Source organism: Geotrypetes seraphini, chromosome 14 (assembly GCF_902459505.1).
Source record: "Geotrypetes seraphini chromosome 14, aGeoSer1.1, whole genome shotgun sequence".
NCBI lineage: Eukaryota > Metazoa > Chordata > Amphibia > Gymnophiona > Dermophiidae > Geotrypetes > Geotrypetes seraphini.
In genome coordinates this window covers 21,196,768-21,218,499 of record NC_047097.1, presented here as the reverse complement: position 1 = coordinate 21,218,499, position 21,732 = coordinate 21,196,768, and the positions used below count along the sequence as shown (strand labels likewise).

General features: G+C 40.8%; 2 protein-coding genes across 4 annotated transcripts in view; one reads left to right on the top strand and one right to left on the bottom strand.

The window, feature by feature from the left end:
* The window catches only part of LOC117348099 (tropomodulin-3-like), a 73,777-nt gene extending 58,975 nt beyond the window's left edge, over positions 1-14,802 (bottom strand). Inside the window, exons 1-3 of one of the 2 annotated variants that reach the window (XM_033919787.1) lie at positions 14,651-14,802; positions 13,627-13,789; positions 12,785-12,941 (exon numbers count right to left, since the gene is read on the bottom strand). In XM_033919787.1, the coding sequence (XP_033775678.1) occupies positions 12,785-12,941; positions 13,627-13,752 (283 nt within the window). In that variant the 5' untranslated portion in view covers positions 13,753-13,789; positions 14,651-14,802. The remainder of the gene's footprint in view (positions 1-12,784; positions 12,942-13,626; positions 13,790-14,650) is intronic. The other variant, XM_033919788.1, reaches the window with a different exon arrangement.
* An 18-nt stretch (positions 14,803-14,820) lies between these two features.
* Positions 14,821-21,732, top strand: part of LOC117348098 (tropomodulin-2-like) — a 49,602-nt gene continuing 42,690 nt past the window's right edge. Inside the window, exons 1-3 of one of the 2 annotated variants that reach the window (XM_033919785.1) lie at positions 14,821-14,939; positions 15,800-15,962; positions 16,648-16,804. In XM_033919785.1, coding sequence (XP_033775676.1) covers positions 15,837-15,962; positions 16,648-16,804 — 283 coding nt within the window. In that variant the 5' untranslated portion in view covers positions 14,821-14,939; positions 15,800-15,836. The remainder of the gene's footprint in view (positions 14,940-15,799; positions 15,963-16,647; positions 16,805-21,732) is intronic. The other variant, XM_033919786.1, reaches the window with a different exon arrangement.

Here is a 21,732-nt window from a genome sequence, read left to right as displayed (position 1 = left end):
TGAGGCCGCAGCTTCTATTCTTAGACTGCACCCTGTACACACCCTTTACCCTCTAGTCTAATGAAACACACCCAAATATAAACATAGACATGTAGCTCTTAGAGAATGTTCCAATACAACTGATTAAAAGCAATCAGTTTTAAAAATAACAGAGGAAACTCTTAACTTAGGTTGCGCTCAGGGCCCACTGTTCCCCACTTGTACTGGAATATTAATCATGATGTTAAGTCATTCTCAGTATTATTTGAGAAAATGGGCTAAAAATCATAATCACCACTATTACTAGCTTCTACCGTGTGAATGCAGAAGGCTGAATGAGGCCCAAATAGCCAAGGTTCGGTAATATATCCATTCTGAAAAGATATCATTCCATAAATTATATTCTTCTTCTTCTGTATCACTGATCTCCACAGACCCAAAGCAGTTTACAACATAATTCCACAGCAAATGTCAGTATAAATGATCTGGACATAGGTATGACGAGTGAGGTGATTAAATTTGTGGACGATACGAAGTTGTTAAGAGTAGTGAAGACACAGGGGGTTGCAAAGATCTGCAACGTGACAATCAGACTCGAGGAATGGGCATCAACATGGCAGATGAGGTTCAACGTGGATAAGTGTAAAGTGATGCATGCATGAATACAGGATGTCCAGGGTGGTACTTGGAGAGACTTCCCAGGAAAGAGACTTGGGAGTTCTGATCGACAAGTCAATGAAGCTGTCTGTGCAATGTGCGGTGGCGGCGAAAAGGGCGAACAGAATGCTAGGAATGACAAAGAAGGGGGATCACAAACAGATCGGAGAAGGTTATCATGCTGCTGTACCGGGCTATGGTGTGCCCTCACCTGGAGTACCGAGTCCAGCACTGGTCGCCGTACATGAAGGAGGACATGGTACTACTCGAAAGGGTCCAGAGAAGGGCGACTAAGATGGTTAAGGGGTTGGAGTTGCCGTATAGTGAAAGATTAGAGAAACTGGGCCTTTTCTCCCTCGAACAGAGAAGATTGAGAGGAACTTGATCGAAACATTCAAGGTACTGAAGGGAATAGACTTAGTAGATAAGGACAGGTTGTTCACCCTCTCCAAGGTAGGGAGACCGAGAGGGAACTCTCTAAAATTGAAAGGGGATAGATTCCGTACGAACGTAAGGAAGTTCTTCTTCACCCAGAGAGTGGTAGAAAACTGGAACGCTCTTCCGGAGCCTGTCATAGGGTAAAACACCCTCCAGGGATTCAAGACAAAGTTAGACAAGTTCCTGCTGAACAAGAACGTACTCAGGTAGGGCTAGTCTCAGTTAGGGCGCTGGTCTTTGACCAGAGGCCCGCCGCGTGAGCCGACTGCTGGGCAAGATGGACCACTGGTCTGACCCAGCAGCGGCAGTTCTTATAAAAATCCTAAGATAAAGCATCTAAATAAACATAAAATACAATAAAGCATAACAATGCCTATATAAAAACCCATCCCCAGACTTTACAATTCCTCTCCCAGAAGGACTGTAATATAATTTTATTCATTATTTATTCAATTTTCTATACTGTTCTCCCAAGGGAGCTCAGAATGGTTTTACATGAATTCATTCAGGTACTCGAGCATTTTTCCCTGTTTGTCCAAGTGGGCTCACAATCTATTGCTGAAGATTTCCTGGAATTTACAGGTGTCACAGGTGATGTGGAAACTGAGTTGTTGGTTTAAACCAATACTAGGTTTTGTGAATAAATCAAAATTAAGTGAATATATATTAAAGTTTGGGCACTAAAGGAGTTTTTTTTTTAATCTATCAACCCAGAAAATGGTATGAAGTTGAATTTGGAGGGTAAGATATTGGTCTCTCATGTTAAGATTGGGGCAAAAATGCTGTCTGTAGCAGGTGCCAAGCTTTGGAATGCACTACCTGGTATTCTGCAATTTTGTGATGGGAGACTGAATTTTATGAAAATGTTGAAAACACAATTATTTGTTAATGCCTTCATGTGCTAATGCTATTTGCTGCTGAGTCTTACTGTCCTGTAAATGTTTTTATGGGATTTTGTCTTTCCAACTTGGATGAATTTGAAAAAAATGTTTTAATAATGATACTGTTAGTTAATGTTTTATTGTGTTTGTTCTGTTGAAACATGTTTTAGTATTTTTAATATGTATATGCATGTAATTTTGTAAACCACATAGTTTTTATGCGGTATATAAAATTTTAAATAAATAAATTAAAGAGAGATTGAGAAAATGCCAGAGACTTTGTAATTAAAGATTGAAATGTTTAAATTGCTGTATCTGCATTCTAGCTGTGTGCTGAGAGAGTTCAAAAGGTTGATCCTGTGACTAAACGAAAATAATTTATTAACCATTGTTCATATACAAGAGGACGTATGAAGATGTATGGAATTACAAGATAATAAGTTTCTCAGAGGAAACAAGAAAATCTGTTCTTGTACATGGAATCACAAATAACTACCGTATTTTCATGCATATAACACGCGCGTTATACACGATTTTACAAACCGTGCATAACCTTGCGCGTTATACGCGTGAGCGCGTTTTACAACTTTTTTTTTTTCAATCCGATCGGCATCCCCCCTGCGAACCGGCATCCTCCCCCCCCGCTCGCTTACCCGCGTTTTACAACTTTTTTTTTCAGTCCGATCCGGCATCCCCCCTGCGAACCGGCATCCTCCCCCCCCCCCCCGCTCGCAACACCCCCCCTCTCCCGTGATCCTACATCCCCCCCCAGCACTGCAAAACATCTCTTACCCGACTGGGCACCGGCACCAATGCACAGGACGTGCCAGTGCCAGTGCCAGTGCCCGAAGATCCTCCCTCGTTGGTTTGGGCTGGGCGGTGCGGTGCAGGAGAGATCCTCCTTCTTCCTGCGCCAGGCTGGACTAGGCTTTGAGCATTTGCGCATGCTCAAAGCCTTCTGGTCTCGCTCTCTTCGAGATTATTTCGGAGAGAGCGAGACCAGAAGGCTTTGAGCATGCGCAAATGCTCAAAGCCTAGTCCAGCCCGGCGCAGGAAGGAGGATCTCTCCTGCACCGCACCGCCCAGCCCAAACCAACGAGGGAGGATCTTCGGGCACTGGCACGTCCTGTGCATTGGTGCTGGTGCCGGTGCCCAATCGGGTAAGAGATGTTTTGCGGTGCTGGGGGGGATGTAGGATCGCGGGGGAGGGGGGGTGATGCGAGGGGGGAGGATGCCGGTTCGCAGGGGGGATGCCGGATCGGATTGAAAAAAAAGTTGTAAAATGCGGGTAAGCGAGCGGGGGGGAGAATGCCGGTTCGGAGTAGGCGGGAGGAGGTTTTAGCATGCGCAGTATACGCGTGTGTGCGCTATATTAAATTTTTTTAACATAAATTTGTGTTCCCCGCGCGCTATACCCGAGTGCGCGGTATATGGGTGAAAATACGGTACATGGATGCCTGTTTCTATAGATTAGGGCGCAGGCCTATACTGACATGATGTGTGTCTGGAGAGGTCAGGGATGTCAGGGGTTGTTTAGCAGTCATATGGAGAAAAAATGAAACACCGACATCTACTGGACTTGATGCAAGTGAATTGTCTGTCTTTACACTGTATTTTACATTTGGTCCAGGACATAGAGAGTTAACTGAATAATTACATTGAAAATATATGTTTTTGTAAACGTACCAGGCTCCACAGGATGTGTTTGGAAAGTCTGTATGTCATGCTATTGTATGTTAATGCTGTAAAGTGATGTCAGGGAAGAGAATAAAATGCATAGCTTTTTCAAACTGTTTTTGAAGGAATTTGAACAGGAGAATTTTAACATGTCTTCTTATTCCTTCATTTGATACAAAATTACTTTAAATTTTATATTTACTTTATATTTCTTAAATAAATAAATAAATAAATAAATAAGCTCTTCTCTTCTGCATAAAGAGGAGTTTTCATCCTATGGAACTTCTGAACCTGTATCCAGGTAAATTGCAGCCGCCCTGCTGGATACTATCTAATGTACCTGGGACAATGGGGGATTAAGTGACTTGCCCAGGGTCACAAGGAGCAACATGGATTTGAACCCACAACCTCAGGGTGCTGAAGCTGTAGTTTTAATCACTGTGCCACACTCTCCCCTCCAGTAAATTAACAAGAGATATAATTCTGAAGCAACCAAAGAATCAGATTCATAGTTCATAATCTAGTACAAATAGAACTTATAGAAAGCTTGACTGAGACAGTTCATGAAAAAGTTTCATAAATTTAGCAATATTAGTAAATCTTGCATATTTACAATGCTGTTGCCCCAAAGAGCCTACAATCTATTCTTTTCCTCTCTTGCTTCCTTCCAACAGTCTTTCACTGTCACCACCCAGCCCTTCCATGTCCTTTAAATGACCTTTTCACCCCTCTCCCTCCTTCCATAATCAAGTCTCATATAATCAAGCCCATCTTATACTAGAGAGCTGCACAGGGATGGGGACAATGGAGATCCTGAGGGGATGGAGGCACCTCGAGGGGCTTGAATGTTACCTCAGTAGTGTGCCTCCTTTTCCTGCCCTCCAGCCACACTTGACCCCTCCACAAAGCAACATGCAGTGCTTCAGCATGCCACCCACAGCCGACCCGGAAGCCTTTCCTCCAATGTCAGAGCCGATGTCAGAGGGAAGGCTTCTGGGTCAGCCAAGTGCAGCGTTCAGGAACCGTGGCCCTGCCAAGTGCATAAGGCAGAAAGGAGGTGGCAGACTTGGACGGCTCCAGTACAGTCTCGCAGGAGGGAGGCACGGAAGTAGTTGAGCCACAGAAAGGAGGGAGGGAGTGATTGGACCAAGGAAGCGAGAGAGCTGGGACATGAACTTGGGATAAAGGAGGGAGTACATTCGGACATAAGGATATGAACTTGGGACAAAGGCTGGAATGAGGGATAGGGGCACAAACTTGGGACACAAAAGGGAGGGAGGGAGTGCATTTGGACACGGAAGGGAGGGGGGCATGAACTTGGGACAGAAAAGAGAGCGAGGAAGGGGGTATGAACTTGGGACATAGGATGGATGGAGGGAGGGAAAGAGATGCTGAAGTGGGGGAGGGAACAGAAAGGGAAAATTGCTGGGTATGTGAGTGAGAGGGAAAGAGCTGGAGCACACGGGGAATGGAAGAAAAAGAGGAAAATTGTTGGACATAAGGAGGGAGAGGAGTGAGGTAGAGATGCATGGGGAAGAGAAAGATGAGAGGGAGAAATATTGGATATGGTGGTGGAGAAGGGTGGGACAGATTGAAAGGGATTTAAGAGGGAGGAATGTTGGACATGGTGCTGGAGCAGGAATAGAGGACAGACTGAAGGGGATGCAAGGGGGAGGAAAGCTGGACATAGTGACGGAGGGAGAGATGTGGCATGGTGCTAGAGAGAGGTGACAGAAAGAGAAACGTTGGGTATGGGGCTGGTGGGCAGGGATGGAAGATAATACATATGGTCCAGGGGATGAGAGAGGGAGAAATATTGGATGTGGCAGTAGAGGGGATGGGAGAGATGCACTCTGGATCCCTCTCTCTCTTTTCCCACTCCCTTTGCAGCAAGGGAGGGAATGAGAGAAAGAGATAATAGACTGTGAGAGAGGGAGACATGTTGCACATGGGGTAGAGGAGAGAGGAAGAAATGCTATGCAAGAGTGGGGATGGGGAAAAGAGGGAGATTGATCCAGGATAGAAGGGAGTGAGGGAAGAGAGAAATGCTGGACTGACCATGGTAGAAGGAACCAATGGAGAGCAATCGCTTGAAGAAGAATTTGCAGAAGACAGGAGAGCAGAACCAACTTGATGGAAAAATAAATCGCCAGACAACAAAGGTAAAAAAGGAATTTATTGAATGAAATATGTTAGCTTTGGGGAATGTATATAGCAGATGTCTTTGTATTGTGTTCAAAAGAAAAAGAAATGCATTTCTGGTTTTATTTCTCCAGTGCTGAAGAACTTGCTGATCCTTGCTGTGGCTGGTGGGGATCCCCAAGCAACGCCAGCTGAGGACCTCCTCCAAAAGCAACCAGAACTTCCTTCCACCATGTGCCAGCATCTACGACTTGGACGCTACTGCTGCCTGCAAAGCTTGGCAAAAGGAACCCCCATCGACCTTCAGAAGAAGTCTTCAGATGGCATAGCTTGACGGTCCTCATCAGCAGGAGTATTTATATTTTATATTTAGAGGTTCTGGCAGAGACCTGTTTACAAAGTATGTATTCTTCCCAATTAATATTTCCAAATTAATAAAGTGTCTTTGCGTATTGGTAAATTTAATAGCATAATTAAATTTGTAAATTTAGTAGCATAATTAAATGAAATAACTACTTCTGAAGTTTATGGGGATAGGTGGAGATGGGTTCAATTTCTATCCCCGTGCAACTCCCTCTCTCATACCCTTTACCCAACTGTAAATCCCTAAGTCCATACTCCTTCTTAATCACTGCTTTCCTCCTCACTTCATTTATAAGTCCCCATTCACTCTCCCACCCCATCTTTTCCATTTACAGTAGAATCTCAGTTAATTGGCATTCTCAACCAATGGGGAAAAAAATTGCCAACCAACCCACCCCCACACCAACCCCCCCCCCCCCCAAGTCTCCTGCGCTCCTCTGCCAACCTCCATACAACCCCCCTCCCTCCAGACCCCAAAGCAGCAGACAGCCACAAATCTCCCTCCCTCCTACCCACGAAGCAGCAGCAGCCATCCTGACAACTCCCCCTTCCTCCCTCAGCCCTGAAGCAGCAGTGGCAGCTGATCCTGAGAAGCAGGCTGCTTCCAGCAAGCCATGGCAGGGTCTTTCGTCTGCCATATCACTTCTGACACAGCAGAAGAAAGGCCCTGCCAGAGCTGGCCAGAAGCAGCTTGTTTATGGTGTTTCTTCTGTTCACCGCTGCCGCTACTGCCTCAGTAAGGGAAGGAGTAGGGTTGTGAGGATCAGGTGCAACTGCTACTTCGAGGCCAACACAAAGACTGTACACACTGTACTTTTACAAAAAAAAAACAACAACAGTGTATACATACAATGTAATAAGCAAGCTGTTCTTTACAAGAAGGGTAATGAAATGATGAGTTTAAGTAGCAAAATTATACAGTGACAGGGTCACAAAGGAACCTATTCCATTTTTCCCATAGGATCAATGATTCTATATTTGTGTTTTCAGTATTCAAGTGGTTTTCTAGGAACTTAACCCCAGAGAACATACAGTATTCTATATATTCAGTACTTTTGTATGGAGAGTGGGCAATACTGAATATACATATTTAGAAGTGGTCACCGCTAGCTCTATGGCTAGTGGTGATATCAGCTCAGCCTTTTTGCCTGGTATTCAGCGATTCTGTGATGGGAGATTGAACTTTAAGAAATAGGTTGAAAATGCAATTATTTGTCAATGCCTTCCTGTGCTAATGCTATTCTCTGTTAATGCCATCCTGTCTTGTAAATGATTTTATAGGATCTTGTGATTCCATCTTTTAGGATGAATTTAAAGAAGATTTTGATAATGATACTGTTTGTTAATGTCTTCCTGAGTTCGTCTTGTTGAAACATGTTTAGCATTTGTTAAATATGTATGCATGTAATTTTGTAAAACGCAGTTATTATGCGGTATATAAATTTTTAAATAAATAAAATCTTTATTCACATGGCTTTCTGAATATGGCTGACTATCCAATCAGGTGCAACACTTATGCTCCACCTTCATTCTACCTGAGGTGGTCTGTAGGATATTCAGTGGCCCTAACTGGACACTACTTCTAAATACTGGCAGAAAGGAAACTTATATATATAACGACTACCGCTATACAGATAAGTGCTTTTGAATAACCTGCCAAATGAATGTTAACCACCTGGCAACTGCGGTTGTGAAAGCAGTATACTCCATTCAATGCAATTTTACAAGTATAAAATTATTCTCTTAAGTGATTGAAGAATTTTTTCATTCAGAAATTAAAATATCTGCAAGGATTCAATGTAAATTGTAGAAAATTACTATCAATAACAAGTAAGGCAAGAATGCAGAGCACACTTGCAGATATACACATAGCGAGAGAGAGAGAAAGCGAGTATGTGTGCGTGTATACATTTGGTAGCCAGTAAGAAAGCTGAAATGTTTAGTGAATGGGATTCACAGTAGAAAGCAAGCTAATTAAATATATATCCGAGTAAATTAAAATAAAAATAATTCCCTAAATGTGATGTACTGTAATCCAGATGTGCATGTGTTTGTGTAACTCTGTTTTATATGAGAGGGTCTGTAGAGGGCACTTTTGAGGAAACTGGCTGATTTGTAGGGTTTTTAAGCAGTTGCAGGTGGTAGTTTTTAATGGTGAGGGCATTTTGTGGGGAGGTAGGAGAGTTGTGCAGGGTAGTTTGTGGAGCAGGTTTTGAGGGTGAGGCGGTTTGGGATGACTGGGAGAGTTAAACAGGGGAGAGGCAGTTTGAAAGCAGGAATTCTCTAATTGCTATGTTTCAGTTAAGATACATTTTAATGCTACAGAAGCTGAATTCCTTATCCACAGAAATGCACTGGGACATTGGGGGGGGGGTTTGGGGGGGGCTTATTTTCTTGGAATTTATGGTCCCATTTGCCCCATTTTCAAACCTGATGTGCATTTTCATCTATTTTTCCACATACCAAGTTTCATCCCACTTAGTTATTTCTGTGTCTTCTGTTTTGTGAAAGCTCTATGTGTTATTTTTTGTAGGGGGTAGCAGTTGATGGTGGTATGGTTGCGGAGGTGGGGGGGGTTGTTTTTTGTAAATAGGATCAGTTCATGAGCTAATGAGGCAGTTGAGTAGTTTTTTTGGAAGTATGGCAGTTTGCAGAATGGTAGGGCACGAGGAATATCTTTTTTTTTTGAGGGAGGGGGGGCAGAGGGCTAGAGGCAGATTTCAGGGGTCACTTTGGTTGTGGAGCAGTTGCAGAGAGGGACCACGAGAAACCGTTATATTTGAGCTATGGGCTCCTTTTACTAAGCTGCAATAGCGGTTTTAGCGCACGCTAGACCTTAATGCCAGCATTGAGCTGGCATTAGTTCTAGCTGCGTAGCGCAGGTTTAAGAGCCTATGTGCGCTAAAAACACTATCGCAGCTTAGTAAAAGGAGCCCTAAGTCTTTAATTATGATACAGCTTTGAAGATATTTTATTAAAAAGTTACACTTGGGAATATCTAAAAACATTCTGGTGCAGTGGTTAGAGCTACAGCCTCAGCACTCTGAGGTTGTGGGTTCAAACCCCACACTGCTCCTTGTGACTCAGGCAAGTCACTTAATCCCCCATTGCCCCAGGTATATATTTCCATACATAATTGCAGATATTTCAGGGCTAGCAGGCTACTGGGCAGGGCTCTGGGTTTCTGGCCCAGGAATATCTAAGAAAAAGGACTATTTAAACTAAATTAATTTATGGAGCATGTATGGCTGGGCAGACTGGATGGACCACTTGGGTCTTTATCTGCCATCATTTTCTATGTTATGTATGTTACTATATTAGATAGATTGTGAGCCTACTGGGACAGATAGGGAAAAATGCTTGAGTACCTAAATGTAAACCACTTAGGCTATAAGTGGTATGTAAATACTTAAATAAATAAATAATTTGAAAGGATAGAAAAAAATGACGACAAGCAATTGAAGCTTATGAGTTTATCTGCCAGGTCAAAATTAGGCTTCTTGAATTTGATGGTTCCTCTTTTTAAAAAAAAAAAAGTAAAACTTAGAAATCAGTAGGCATTAACTATTTTATTTTTGCCTTTATAAAATTGGCACCTTTTGGACTTCACACATAGGCATTCTCTTATAAAATGAGTCAAAAAAAGAAAATAACCTATAGTACAAGTGCACATACCCTATTCTACTGCTGTTTCCCCAGCCAGAGTGCAGGAAGTCCAGTGGAGATGCAACATACCTTGTCTGCTCTTTCCCATCCCATCCTTTCCCTCTGTTTCCAGTCTTGTAAAATTTTGTCAATAGTCTGTTTTAGTCTCATTTATTGTATTATCCCTTTTATATTGTAATGTTATGGAAATGTACATCGCTTAGAATTTAGATTAAGCGATTAATCAAATCCTCATTAAACTTGAAACTCTTCCGGAAGAAAAACTAAAGAAAATAGAACTTGCTAAGGATCTGGAAGAGATGGCAGCAACATTTCATAGTCAAATGTACCCATATTTAATCAGCAACATGCATGGTTTCTTTCAGACATGCCTGTAGAGACTGAAACAAAACTACTTTGTTGTACCACAGTCACTGTTTGCAAACACGAAATGAAAACAGCTCACTACATCAATCCATAGCCTTAAATATTTCTCAGAAAACAATGAAACACTGTATAATTCTCAAGCATATGATATGCGAGTAACAGAGTGCCACAAAACAAGTGGTCTACTTTCACTGGAGATTCTATTTCTTTGGAAGCCAAAAATCAAATAAAGGAAAGCTCTGCTTCCCTCCCTGCAGTCAAAAACAACACAAATATTCAAGATAAAAAGAGGTCAAAATTCAAATTTAAATTTCATTTTATTTCTGAATAACAGAGTAAAAAAAATGCCCTTAAAAACATGGCATTTATCTTCTGGAAGTGGTGGGTATATGCACAAAAAGCTAACAGAGTAATAAGACAACTTACACAGAAGAATGAAATGTGTCCTCTTTGGGGGTTTTTTTGTTTTGTTTTTTCTTAACATGTTGAAACAGGTCAGCAAAGTCTGCCAAAAAAAGTGGCATTTAGGGTAGCTCAAGCAGCCAAGAGTAGGATTTTAATATTAGTCCATTTAAATGCCTGGAAAACTTTCAAATGTTAACTCGTGTGAAAGGAGGAAAGGGTGGTTCTTTCTTTGTAAGCTTACTGCGAGTTGGGATGCTGCCATCTGGTCTAATTGAACACAGAGAATGCCCTTTCCAAGTTGATTTGCATGTAGTCAGTCATCATAGCTATTAAACATAGTAACATAGTAGATGACAGCAGATAAAGACCTGAATGGTCCATCCAGTCTGCCCAACCTGATTCAATTTAATTTTTTTTTTTTTTTTTTCTTCTTAGCTATTTCTGGGCAAGAATCCAAAGCTTTACCCTGTACTGTGCTTGGGTTCCAACTGCCGAAATCTCTGTTAAGACTTACTCCAGCCTATCTACACCCTCCCAGCCATTAAAGCCCTCCCCAGCCCATCCTCCACCAAATGGCCTTATACAGACACAGACCGTGCAAGTCTGCCCAGTAACTGGCCTTAGTTCAATATTTAATACTATTTTCTGATTCTAAATCTTCTGTGTTCATCCCACGCTTCTTTGAACTCAGTCACCGTTTTCCTCTCCACCACCTCTCTCGGGAGCGCATTCCAGGCATCCACCACCCTCTCCGTAAAGTCGAATTTCCTAACATTGCCCCTGAATCTAAGGAAATTAAATAAGCCTCACGCCACATTGATATGAGAAATCTTAGATGAGCCACTGTTGGAAACAAGGTACTGGGTTTGATGGACCTTCAGTCTGTCCCAGTATGGCAATGCTTAGCTTCTTAAAATTATTTCTTTTTTAACCAACACTTTTCTCACAGCTTGCGATACCGTTGATTTCAAACATCAAAGGCTGGAATCAGATATTTCCGCAAATTACTGTATTGTAGCCCAACAGACCAGTACCATTAGTGTTTTGGCACAGAGCCGCCTGCTTTAAGGGCTGTGATTTTTCTTCAGAATCTCTCTCATCTCCATAGGCCATTCATGGCCCAAGTTGTGACATGTTACTAAATGAGCTCACTTATTTCATTTCAAGGGAATAAGTTTACTTGACTATTGGCCAGTTCTACTTCTAATCATAATAAGAGTAATTTTATGTTTAAATCATTTTTATTGAGCACAATAAACAAGCATAGCCAACATGAGAACCAGCAATATAAAAAGAAGAGCAACACAAGTAGCAAATACCAGGCTCAGACAATTTTCAATATCAACCACCAATCCCAACCTCCATCCACCCATCATTCAGAGCAGATGCAAGTAAACGAAAGAAAAGAAGAAGGAAAGAGAAAAGGAGAGGACAAAATGTAGGATCAAAAACAAAAATACACGTTTTGACTCTTATATTATCTTAAAAGTTCAGATGTTTGTGGTAGTTGGGGCTAATCTGTGGGTGAAGGAGGTTCTTGGGTATATGGGGGAGTTTATGACCCGACTTCTTTGTGTTGGGGGGTGGTTTTCATCCCCAAGTGGGTGGGATGCTTTCTTGTGAGGCTGTTGTGCATTCTATTAAGGTTTCTTGTCTGGTGAAGTTTCTTGGGTGATAGTGTCTGCCTGTATGTTGTTGTCACTATTGGTATTGGTGAAAAGTGGTGGCCTGCTGTTCTCCAGTTTGTTGTGAGTAGGGAGAGAAGTAATAGTGTGCATAGGAGTTTGGTAGTGGGGGGTGACATGTTGTTGATTAGCGGCTGGAGAGTGACTGTAAGGTACAATGCAGGAGCAAAAGAAGAGAGCTGTGGGAGAGCTGGGACTGAGGGCGGTTGAAAACCGGCCAGTAACCCTTCTCTGGTTGAGATCCGCGTGGTTTCAGGGATCTGGGTCGCAACATCCAGCTAAAGTTGGGCAGAGGCAGCCAGATAAGTAACCTGCACTGGTAGGAGGCTTTCAGCGATCCCCGGTGACTGGAGGAGGCAGGGGCTCTAAGGGCGTCGGGCGGAGGAAGGAGGGACAAGATGGCAGAAACTTCCTCCTTCCTCTGCCTAGGAAGTCCTTTTCTTTGATTAGTTTTATTTTAAAAAGTTGCAAAATTATAACTTAAGGTGGTTTTTCATACAACCACTGCCATAAGGGCCATCTTACCTTTCTTTTCTCCAGTAAAAGGTACATAATCTTCCCTGTCCTTGTACTCCAAAGCCTCTTTTTCCAAGAACGACAGGAGCCGCTCTCTGTCAAACGGTCCTGAGGCTTCTTTAGTGGTTTGGTCTTTCTGCCGTAAGCCTACTGGCAAAAGAGCATTCTGGCAAAAAAACAAATTTTTGTTTTAAAATCTGGTCATTAAAATCAAAACTATGATAACATACAATATAATATTACACTTTTCAAAGGGACCTGAAGCACATGCCAGCAGATATTTACATAGAATATTCCCAACCCTCCCTCCAATGAAAACAAAAACTTTTCTAAGAATATAAACAAGGATGAACCAAGACAATAGTAAATAGTGATAAGGTGAGTAGACCCTTCAGCAAATAGGACCAATCAAAAAACATTTGTGGTTCCCAAGAGCATAAATCCGAGTGAAAGTGCTGGGTTAGGAGTTTTGTTTCCAACTATTCATTAATTGCTCTGCTAAGCCTGTTAGTATAACTATTCTAGATGAGTCAAAAATATTCCAAAAAATAAAATGTGGGAACTCAAAATTCAACCTCAAATACACACAGTAATATCATGGTGGAACCCTAAAAATGATCCAAAACTCTTTGGAAAACAGAATTATTCTACGATATGTAATATAGTATGTATATTTATAAACAAAACCCAAAATCAAAGTACCATATATATATATTGGCCATGTTATGTCCAAACACAAATCTGCACTATACAGCTACTATATATCATTTCTATAACCCTTCACTGTATAAATACTTAAGAAGTAGTCTGTTCTCCTTAGAGCTTACCATAAAACAACCCCAATACCTTACCTCAGGATCGAGCTCATCAAGAACGGTTTCCAGCTGTTTCAGTTCCTCTTCAGACAACTTATTCAGAATTTCATCTTCATCGATATGTCTAAACTTGTCAAAATCCTTCCTGAATGGCAGGGCCATGGCTTCAGAGCTACCACCCTTGCTGTTTTAAACCCTGCTGAGAGTACAGGAAGAAACAATTTATTTTATATGAAAGAGATCACTGCTTAATCAGAAATGGAAAAGGTTGAAAAGCAGACATTCAATGGTCAGAGTTAGATGTACAGTTATCAATTTAAGACTACCATTAAGAGAAGTATTTTACCACCAACTCACACTATTTTATCACAGGTGATGAGACCTAGTTACTGATAACTATGCATAACCATACAATAACATGCTTTAACAGTAACCCTTCCACATGACATAACATTTTCCTGAATAGTTTTCTATTTTCTAAAATTTTATTAGGATATTGCTCAGAAGATGATATTCAACAAAATATTGGTCTATTTCAAGCAGCTTTATGATCCGCCTCTCCATATTACATTACCATGCAAATATCACAAATACGGTGTCAATTATCTTTCTAGGACATGAAAAGGTTTGCAAAAAGGACACCTAACCAGACAAAATGTATTTGCACACCCAAATATTCAAATACAGCTGCAGCATATCTAATACAGGTGGCCTGGAAAGCTCCAATATGTAGATGCAGTGACCATATTTAATACAAATCATTTGGAAAGCTAGACAGGTGTCCGCCCCACCCCGATTCAACGAACACCGATTCTCTCTACACCTATTTTTTAAAAAAAATGTTGCATTTTTCTACCGAAGCCCTTCATCTGAGGGAGTTTAGCTGCCCTCACGCGTTCATACGCCTAGCACCCATACAGTCAAAGTCCCGGAACCCTCGTCCCCTCCTCTCTTCCAAAGGCCTTGGCATCTCTCCTGCTCTCGAGTGCAGCCTGTCTCCCATTCTCCTCTCCGACACCTTCCCCACATTCTCTTTCTCAACCCCCACCTCCGCCACTACCTAAAAATTCCTCTTCCCGTAGTCACTGGCAGCAAATTCATCCACTCTGCTCGCAACTAGCCTCGAAAGGAAATTGAATAACGATTGGTCCTTGCAGGAAACAGGAAATACCCTCCCTATAGCCCCAGATCTTTTCACTCTGCTACGTCTCAACCTCCCCCCCCCCCCCCCCCCCACGCGCACGCAATTTCCTGTTTCTAGCAGGGCGGGACAGGAAATAGCTTCGAGGCTAGTTGCGAGCAGAGTGGATGAATTTGCTGCCAGTGACTACGGGAAGAGGAATTTTTAGGTAGTGGCGGAGGTGGGGGTTGAGAAAGAGAATGTGGGGAAGGTGTCGGAGAGGAGAATGGGAGACAGGCTGCACTCGAGAGCAGGAGAGATGCCAAGGCCTTTGGAAGAGAGGAGGGGCGAGGGTTCCGGGACTTTGACTGTATGGGTGCTAGGCGTATGAACGCGTGAGGGCAGCTAAACTCCCTCGGATGAAGGGCTTCGGTAGAAAAATGCAACATTTTTTTAAAAAAATAGGTGTAGAGAGAATCGGTGTTCGTTGAATCGGGGTGGGGCGGACACCTGTCTAGCTTTCCAAATGATTTGTATTAAATATGGTCACTGCATCTACATATTGGAGCTTTCCAGGCCACCTGTATTAGATATGCTGCAGCTGTATTTGAATATTTGGGTGTGCAAATACATTTTGTCTGGTTAGGTGTCCTTTTTGCAAACCTTTTCATGTCCTAGAAAGATAATTGACACCGTATTTGTGATATTTGCATGGTAATGTAATATGGAGAGGCGGATCATAAAGCTGCTTGAAATAGACCAATATTTTGTTGAATATCATCTTCTGAGCAATATCCTAATAAAATTTTAGAAAATAGAAAACTATTCAGGAAAATGTTATGTCATGTGGAAGGGTTACTGTTAAAGCATGTTATTGTATGGTTATGCATAGTTATCAGTAACTAGGTCTCATCACCTGTGATAAAATAGTGTGAGTTGGTGGTAAAATACTTCTCTTAATGGTAGTCTTAAATTGATAACTGTACATCTAACTCTGACCATTGAATGTCTGCTTTTCAACCTTTTCCATTTCTGATTAAGCAGTGATCTCTTTCATATAAAATAAATTGTTTCTTCCTGTACTCTCAGCAGGGTTTAAAACAGCAAGGGTGGTAGCTCTGAAGCCATGGCCCTGCCATTCAGGAAGGATTTTGACAAGTTTAGACATATCGATGAAGATGAAATTCTGAATAAGTTGTCTGAAGAGGAACTGAAACAGCTGGAAACCGTTCTTGATGAGCTCGATCCTGAGGTAAGGTATTGGGGTTGTTTTATGGTAAGCTCTAAGGAGAACAGACTACTTCTTAAGTATTTATACAGTGAAGGGTTATAGAAATGATATATAGTAGCTGTATAGTGCAGATTTGTGTTTGGACATAACATGGCCAATATATATATATGGTACTTTGATTTTGGGTTTTGTTTATAAATATACATACTATATTACATATCGTAGAATAATTCTGTTTTCCAAAGAGTTTTGGATCATTTTTAGGGTTCCACCATGATATTACTGTGTGTATTTGAGGTTGAATTTTGAGTTCCCACATTTTATTTTTTGGAATATTTTTGACTCATCTAGAATAGTTATACTAACAGGCTTAGCAGAGCAATTAATGAATAGTTGGAAACAAAACTCCTAACCCAGCACTTTCACTCGGATTTATGCTCTTGGGAACCACAAATGTTTTTTGATTGGTCCTATTTGCTGAAGGGTCTACTCACCTTATCACTATTTACTATTGTCTTGGTTCATCCTTGTTTATATTCTTAGAAAAGTTTTTGTTTTCATTGGAGGGAGGGTTGGGAATATTCTATGTAAATATCTGCTGGCATGTGCTTCAGGTCCCTTTGAAAAGTGTAATATTATATTGTATGTTATCATAGTTTTGATTTTAATGACCAGATTTTAAAACAAAAATTTGTTTTTTTGCCAGAATGCTCTTTTGCCAGTAGGCTTACGGCAGAAAGACCAAACCACTAAAGAAGCCTCAGGACCGTTTGACAGAGAGCGGCTCCTGTCGTTCTTGGAAAAAGAGGCTTTGGAGTACAAGGACAGGGAAGATTATGTACCTTTTACTGGAGAAAAGAAAGGTAAGATGGCCCTTATGGCAGTGGTTCTATGAAAAATAACTGGCCTGCATTGCTCCTCTTAGAGCCAGTGAACAGAAAATTGAAAGAAACCACCTTAAGTTATAATTTTGCAACAAATAATTAAAGCAAATGATCCTGATATTTTATTAAAATACCAGTTTTTCAGGGTTTTTTTAAATTTTAGGTGAATTTTGTTTAAGTGATAGACAGACACACTCTGTCTCCTGGTCCTGCCAGCAAAGAAAGGGGCAGTCCCTTAGTCTCTCAGAGGAGTCGACAGGGCATACTGGAAGGGAGAAGATGAGTAAGGAAGGAAAAGGGTGGAGTAGAGGAGAAGAGAGAAGATTGAATCGTAAGGAAAGGGTGGGGCTAGAGGGAGAGGCTGGCGGGTGAAAGTCGATGGCAAGGAAGGGAAAGTGCAATGTTGGGTGGCAGCTGAAGGAGGAGAGAGTGCATGGATGGATGGATGGAAGGAAGAAAGTACAAGAGGAAGGTGGGAAGGAGGGATAGTTCAAAAAGGTCTGATGGATGGCGAGAGAAGCTTGCATGCCTTCAGTTATTCACACAGCCAGGCATGCTGCATAAAAGTACAGACACATCCTATCCCCTCAGCCTCTGATGAGCTCACCCTCGTATCTCCCCAGGTAAACAGTTATATGTATATCATATCGTTGATACCTCTTGTATGCATTCGGTCACTACTTAAAATATACCTGCCTGCTCTGGCACTCGCTTTCACATCTCAGGCTACCCTACTGAGACACATTTTACTATACCTGTTTCAGCCATGTCCTCAAACCGACGTTCCTTCAACTGTGAATGGAGAAAAAGGAATTGCCGTGTGAAATTGTAGATGTACACTTTTCAATTTATTTTTTAATTGTTTTTTGAGTTTCTGGAACATGTTCTGTTCTCTTTGATGACCTTAATTTTTGAGGGAAATATTGCCTTTAAAGGGAAGGAGCATACAGTGAAGATAGATAAATATGTTTTTTTGTGGATAGTATTATAGAAGTGCTAGTATCATACTGAGGCTCCAGCTTTATATGGTAATTTTTCTGAGTCATATTGCTTGTCAGGCTTATGTGTGCACATGAGGCTTTGAAGCATAGGATCCTGTTGCTACACACCACTATCTATGTATCTATTTGTATTTCTTAAGATTGTATGTATTAATAGCCTTTTGTCCAGATCTCCTTGTCCTATTTAAAGGATGTTTATGTACCATAAAAGATTGTTCCCCACTGCGGCCATACAGTTTAAAAAAAAAAAAAAGCTAAGTGCATTTATGAAAAAATGCTAAGTCCATTTATGAATGTTAGATAGAGGTTGGAATGCCTAAATGAATAAGCTTTATTTAAGGGAAGAGAAGAATCTTGAGAAATTCAAAAGTAACTTAAAAACATTTCTCTTTAAAGACGCTTTTGATAATTGACGAAACTTACTGCAGCTTAGAATATTTTATTGTACTATATTACACAGTTTTTTTTTGTTATTCCTTTTGTATTTTTCCTTTTTTGTTCTACTTTCCTATAATGATTTATATTTCATTTCCCTCCTTTCCTTGTGTTTTTAGTTTGTAATCGTATTTTTTTTTTTTTAATATTGTAAGTTAATATGTATTGTTCTGTTTCGTATTATTTCCCAGAAATTGTAATTTTAATTTGTTCATCGCTTTGAAATACGATTAAGCGATTAATCAAACAACTATTAAACTTGAAACTTGAAGCTTAAATAATAAGATGAAGTCCAATAACATGACAAGTTGAAGAACATGAAAAATATTGTAGAAGATTTAATGGATATAACCAATTAGAAAAAAAAAATAGATAAAGATTAAAAAGTTTAAATAAAGTTTTTAATAAAAGCTAATGGCTGATATATAATAAAGAGTAGCAAAAACAGCTTTCATATACACAGGGTGAATTCAGTGAGGAGTGCTGCTACGCTGATAAATTCATCAGAGCAGCGTTCTGAGATATCCCCAGTGTTTAAATATCATTGTCCCGTTCTTTGCATTCTTGGTTGTATATGGCAAGAGAGATTTCTTTGGATTCTAATTGATTATTATTAGGGGCATAAGTATTTCAAAATAGTTAACCATTCATATTTCAGTCATGTAAACAGTTAACCATTTCTAAACAATGCCTACCTTTTGTGTGACCTCCATCTGTGGGGATTTGGGAGGGTGGGCACTATTGTACCCATGTACTTCTCAGCCATCCCTGAGGACCCACGTAGCATTCCAGGAAAGGGAAACCCACACAAGTTGATTTCAAGCTGACATGAGTGAGTCTCACTTGGCAGTAGCTGGAAATTCAGTGGTAGAAGTTTTACTATCCAATCTAATTTTTATACCTGAGGGCAATGAAGGGTTAAATTCACAAGGACCCTGGATGTCAATCCTAGTGCGCTAACCACTAGGCTCCTACATGTCTACTTGTAAATAGTGTCCTACAAGAAATGATGAAATCCCCTTCTACCCTCAAAAGAGCATAAGATATGCCAAGCTGGGTCAGACAAACCCAGAATCTTGCCTCTAATGGTGGCCTGTTCAGGCTAATAGAAAATACTGAAGACATTTTAAAGAATAGAAGCAGCCATGTTAAAGCTCTATATTTGCCCTTCTTGTGCTTTTGGGAGCATTACAGTTGGGGTGTCTCTCTCAGGTGAAATTTTAGTGCTCTGATTTCCTAACATGTTATGAGACGATTCACTGGAGACAAATAACTGAGCCCTTATGAAGCAAGTCACATCCATACCTTGTTTCTCTGTCTCCATCTGCTGGTCAGTGGACAAATTCCACAGGTTCTGGATTGATCTGGTATGGATGCTATGGAAATAGATTTAAATTTCAAACTGCTGTTACTGTAGCTCAGCATTCAACTGGCAAACAGTACAATGAAAACATCACAGGATGCTCTTAGAAAAGCCCATTAGAAAGCTTTGCTAAGCACTTGCCTAATAACTAATTTTGTTGCCTAATAACTAATTTTGTTGCTAATGTTCTCTGGCTGAGGACAGAGGGGGGTGGGGGTGGGGACGACACATTGGAGGAGAGGTTTCCAGGTTAACGGCAGTTAGAATCGCTGCCAGGACCTGTTGAAGTGACACTTTAGGGAGGGAGATGCAGGACCGTGGGAGCCCAACCTACCTACCTACTTCCCTCACACCAGCACTGACTAAATGCATTGCTGCTGGTGGGCCTAGGCCCACATGTTGGCTACGCTCCTTGACCCAGAAAGCATAGTCACATGGCGACTGAGCAAAGGAAGGAAGTCTCGGGCAGTGGATCATGTGACTGATTCATACTTGTGGTGTTAGCCTGTGCAGAGACACTCCCACAATCAAGATTCTGCACAGAAAAGGTAAATTCTGTGTGACTGGGGATTTCTGTGGAAATTGTACATTGCACAGAATTCTGTCAAGAGTATCTTACAATTACACAAAAAATACATGTTGAATGAGGGTATTGCCATATTGTAAAAACAGATCAAAAGACTTACCATAGGCCCAATAGCCTCTTCTTGCCTAGACCTTATTCAGAATATACATATGTACATATATAGTTGTCTTTTCATATCCTGTTCTTTTGTCTTACACTGGGAGTCAAGGCCACTTCGGTGGTTTTCTGATCTATGTATTTGTAATACAGATTTGTGTAGGCGTATTCTAGTGAAAGATTCTATGCACTAGAATTTCACACAGAGCTATTGTATAGTATATAGTTTGTGGGCTGAGATAACACAATAGTAGATTATGGGATGGAGTAGCTCATAGAATTAAACAATTAAGCACAAATAAGTAAGAATCAAATCATAACTGAACATCCAAAAGATGTAATTTAGTGGAGACGTTGAAATGCTGGCTTTTTGTTGTTTTTTTTTAAAAATAAATCAGGTATTTCAGCTGGAGACATTTTGCTATGTTAAATGAAGCCTTTTATTATGTAAAGCCACAGTGAAATGATACCTTACTGGGTATATGTGTGGTGTATAGAGATAGAGATAAAGGTATGTGAGTGTATCCCTTGTGGTCTGTGTAAATAAATACTTTCCACCATGGAATCTTTTATAATTCTACTTCTTGGGACTTTTGGGATCTGTGCAACACACATTATAAAGTATGCTGACATTTAAAAATCCTCCATCCACAGATGTAGAAAAGAGTTGTGCCAAAAGACCATATTCATTTTAAGTTCCCATGAAACAAAACACCTCATTCTCCATTTTGGTTTCATATTTTGCAGATCTCAGTGTAGTAATAAGGGGTAATTTTATAAATGAGTTCACGCTTAAATCCTATGTTCATATTTTTCTTTGAGTAGGAAATCATTGCAGCTGATTTATTTGCTTACATTCAGGGCCTACCAAGCGGTGACTCTGTTTTTAGCATAAATCCCTACTTTTCTGCACATGCCTCCCAGGTTGGTTTTAAGCTGGTGGTGCTGGAGATACTCTTGACAGCCATAATGAATTCATTTAGGCTTATTCACTGTACATGTTCTGAATTCCAAACTGATAGGTGTGTCTCCAGGACTTGCCGAGTTGGCAAATTGAGGTTCTCCAGATTGTTGGCAATCTAAATATGTTCACTTGGAACATAGGGAACCTTGCAATGAAGCTAGAGACATTATCTCTCAATTAAACTGTTCTAAAGAAACAGGCAGATGGCTTAAGGATTCCCTCTCAATCAACAGAGGTAGAGATGAAAGAGATGCTTCAACTGGGACTTTATTGCATTAAAACAAACATCAGGCTCAACACAGCCTGTGTTTCGGCACCTTAGTGCCTTTTTCTGGAGTCAAACTGTTGATATATTCTGTTGTTTGGAGAATGACACTTCATATAATGGAACGCAAAAAAAGCCCAAACGCTGCAATATCAGTCTCTTAAGTCCAAATAAATCAAGCTAACAGGAAGCATAAC